General features: G+C 39.8%; 1 protein-coding gene across 5 annotated transcripts in view; it reads left to right on the top strand.

Annotated features, from left to right (window-relative positions):
- The window catches only part of RC3H2 (ring finger and CCCH-type domains 2), a 63,402-nt gene that overhangs the window by 40,803 nt on the left and 18,604 nt on the right, over positions 1-3,995 (top strand). For all 5 annotated transcript variants that reach the window (XM_023510551.1, XM_003785282.3, XM_023510550.1 and 2 more), the window contains one exon: positions 355-663. In XM_023510551.1, coding sequence (XP_023366319.1) covers positions 355-663 — 309 coding nt within the window. The remainder of the gene's footprint in view (positions 1-354; positions 664-3,995) is intronic.

The raw sequence follows: 3,995 nt of genomic DNA, 5'->3' as shown, positions 1-3,995 counted from the left end.
AAAAAAAAAAAAAAAGAAAGGGAGTGGGCCAAAGGAGTTAAAGGGAGGTAGAAATGGTAGGTAGTGGATTGCAGGGTGGATAAGAAAGGAATGAATGCAATAGGGAACTATTGGAATATTTTGAACTATTGAGGGAACTCGTGGAATATTTAAGAAGATTAGGGAGAACCAGGCCATGTCATAGACCTGTGGTTCAGTTCCTTAAGATGCTGACCATGGTGACTATATTTTGATTATTTAGCTGAACAGGTATTTCAAAGCTGTTTCCTCCTTTAATCTTTTCCTATTCCTTTTTTTTCCTTCAGAGTGAAATGTAGTGAAATTTTCACCAGTATGTTCATTTTTTTAAAACAGGTATCGATTAAGGAACAAAAAGATCAATGCCACTGTAAGAACATTTCCTCTTCTAAATAAAGTTGGTGTAAACAACACTGTTACAACCACAGCCGGAAATGTCATTTCTGTCATAGGAAGTACTGAAACAACCGGGAAAACTGTTCCAAGTACAAATGGAATTTCAAATGCAGAAAACAGTGTTTCCCAGCTAATCTCACGTAGTACTGACAGTACCTTAAGAGCCCTGGAGACTGTGAAGAAAGTGGGGAAGGTTGGCACTAATGGTCAGAATGCTACTGGGCCCTCTACAGATTCTATAACTGAAAAGTAAGTATTAGGCAAAAATAATTAATATGAATTCTGTATCCTTTTTAGTAATACCTGAGTATTTTTATTTACCCTGAGGAATAGCAGTTAATCAGAGTTTTTGTGCAGAATGTGTCAAATCATAGCAGCAGCACTAAATACCAAAAAATATGAGGTCTTGCCTCTGTAACTTAATAGCTTTGGAAAGTTGGAAGGTCACCTCAACTCAGGGTTTTATTTTCCTCAAGTGTACACTGAAGAAGTTGGACCAGAATTGAATTTTTCCCCACCTTTCTTGAACTTTAATACTGATTCCATACAGGTGTCAGAAAGAAACTTAAGTAGAGATCTGAGCGGGTGAGATGCTCAGTCTCTAGCCCTGTTTCAATCAGAGCACTTCTGCTTTATGTATAGTCTGTAAGTCTGTACGGTAGTTAAGAGGAGACTCTTTGGAGCAGAACTCTCACAGCTCAAGTTCTGCCTCATTATTCCTAGCTGTTTGATCTTAGTCCAGTTACTTAAAGTTCATGAGTTTATCCATAAAATTAGAATTATAATACATTGGCTATGAGGATTAAATGAGTTGGCACTGCAATATGCTTTGAACAATGCCTGCCAGATAGTAAGCACTCGGTAAATACTCCTTTTGTTATTATCATTATCACTGTTGCTGTTGTTACTGATGCCAGCATAAGATTTCGTTTAGCAAAGGATTTTGGTGCTTTAAGAAAAAAGTTTTAAAACTTTCAGACAGCCTCGGCACCTGTAGCTCAGCGGTTAGGGCATCGGCCACATAACATAACACAGGGACTGGTGGGTTCAAAAGCAGCCCTGGCCTGCTAAACAACAATGACAACTACAACAAAAAAATAGCCAGGTGTTGTGGTGGGTGCCTGTAGTCCCAGCTATTTGGGAGGCTGGGGCAAGAGAATTGCTTAAGCTCAAGAGTTTGAGGTTGCTATGAGCTGGGACGCTGTGGCACTCTGCTGAGGGCAACATAGTGAGACTTTGTCTCAAAAAAAAAAAAACCTTCAGATGATCTGAACAGCTATTTCTGACTAAAATCTCATGTTTTAGTATTTTCTTTTGTAGGTTAAAAGCTGAGCTAAAGCATGTTAAGATGTTGTTGCCTATACATGGTTTGTCACTATTGCATGCCTGTTAGGGTAAAAGCATTATGATAGGCTTATAGTAGGCATTATGGTAGGCATATGGTAGTGATTTCATGTAATAAATAATGAGTAGATAAGCAGTAATATTTGCTACTTCTACAGTCAGCATATGATGGAGGAAATTATTTATTGAAGGATCCTTATCTTCCTTGGAAGAGATTTTGGAAAAGATGTAACAGAGAACATTGTCTAGTGAGCATGTGTTGTTTATGTGCTCATTCTGACCTCTGCTTTTTGCACCCATTGGAAATACACAAGATATACAAGTTATCTCTGCCTTTAAGGAATTTATGATGAGCAGGAGATTTCAGAAAAGAAAATAGTGTAACACAGATTATGTTTATTGGTAATTATGCGGAATAGTAAGGAGACCAGCCTTTTAGATATAAAAGTTTTATGTTCTGGACTGGTATAAATAAGATAGATAGGTTGGGGTGGGTTCTGTGGCTCAAAGGAGTAGGACCCTGGCCCCATATGCCAGAGGTGGCAGGTTCAAACCCAGCCCCGGCCAAAAACTGCAAAAAAAAAAGGTTGGCACCAGATTATAGAAACCTTTCATTTTAGATGTTTAGGAATGTGCTCTTGAAGGGTATTGGCAAAGATGTTGTGGTTTTTTGTTTTGTTTTATTTTCTTTAGATAGATTCTCACTTTGTTTCCATCAGTAGACTATAGTGGTGTCATAGTTCACAACAACCTCAAACTTTTGGGCTCAAGTGATTCTCTTGCCTCAGCCTCTCAAGTAGCTGGGAAAATAGGCACCCACCACAGCACCTGACTATTTTTAGAGACAGGGTCTTACTCTAGCTGAGGCTGGTCTCGAGCTCGTGGTGTTAGGTGATCCACCCACCTTAGCTTCCCAGCGTCCTAAGATTACAGGTGTGAGCCACTGTGCCCAGCCTTGGCAAGGATATTTTAAAACGTCTTTTTGTACACACAATGGAATACTATTCAGCCAAAAAGAATGAAGTACTATTACATTCTGCAGTATGGATGAACCTTGGGTGAAAGAAGATAGAATGCCACATGTATGATTCCACTTAAATGAAATGTTCAGAATAGGCAAATCCATAGAGACAAAATAGATTAATGTTTTTTTTTTTTTTGGACAGAGTCTCACTTTGCCACCCTTACAGGGTGCTCTGGCATCACAGCTCACAGCAACCTCAAACTCTTGGGCTCAAGTGAGTCTTTTGCCTTAGCCTTCTGAGTAGCTGGAACTATACGCCACAGTGCCCAGCTGTTTTTAGAGATGAGGTCTTCCTCTTGCTCAGACTGGTCTTGAACTCCTTATCCTGAGCTCAAGCAATCCATCCACCTCAGCCTCCCAGAGTGCTTGGATTACAAATGTGAGCCACTGCTCCCAGGTTGATTAATGGTTTCTAGGGGGTTAGGGCAGGAGGCAAGAATGGAGAACATAAGGTTTAAAAAAAAAGGTGATGGCCAGTTTACCCAGGTCATCTTGGAGGAGCCAATAATTACCTTTTCAAGAAGAAAGGGCATGAGAAGACCTTTTTTTTGAGACAGTCTCAAGCTGTCGCCCTAGGTAAGAGTTCTGTGGCATCATTGCTGACAGCAACCTCCAACTCTTAGGTTCAAGTCATCCTTTTGCCTCAGTTTTTTTTCTAACTTGAGTAGAGATGGGGTCTTGCTTTTGCTCAGGTGGGCTCGAACTCATGAGCTCAAGCAATCCACCTGTCTCGGCTTCCCAGATTGCTAGGATTACAGGTGTGAGCCTCAACACCCAGCTGAGACCTATTTTTTTAAAAAAATTTTATTTTTACTTAATATGAGTATTACAGACCTGTATTTTAGGAAGAGTCTTTGCTGGCATGGAGGGGCCTGTAGATCCTTGTCCTCTTCTTAGTCTGCTCTCTGGAACCTATTTGTTCTTTTTCCTCACAGTTCTTAGATAAAATGCGCAGGTGCTCATTGTCTTCCATTTTCAAAGAACAAATCTGAAATATCCTTAAGGTTGCTTTATCAAGCAAAATGTAAAGTTTTGATTGTGAGTCTCTCAAAAGAGAGAAGTCAGGAGAAGTAAAGCCTTAACCAAGTAAGGTACAGTGACAAGTAGCCATATGCACTGGATTCTTAGTATCTGGACAGCTAAAGGCTTGGGCTTAGAATTCTGGACCTTGCATTTGAAAACACCAATTACTTCTGATTCTTTTTTTTTTTTT

The sequence above is a fragment of the Otolemur garnettii genome, unplaced genomic scaffold, assembly GCF_000181295.1.
Source record: "Otolemur garnettii isolate 467f Iridium unplaced genomic scaffold, OtoGar3 scaffold00014, whole genome shotgun sequence".
Classification (NCBI taxonomy): domain Eukaryota; kingdom Metazoa; phylum Chordata; class Mammalia; order Primates; family Galagidae; genus Otolemur; species Otolemur garnettii.
The sequence above is the reverse complement of the archived record's forward strand: the minus strand, read 5'-3'. Positions and strand labels throughout refer to the sequence as shown.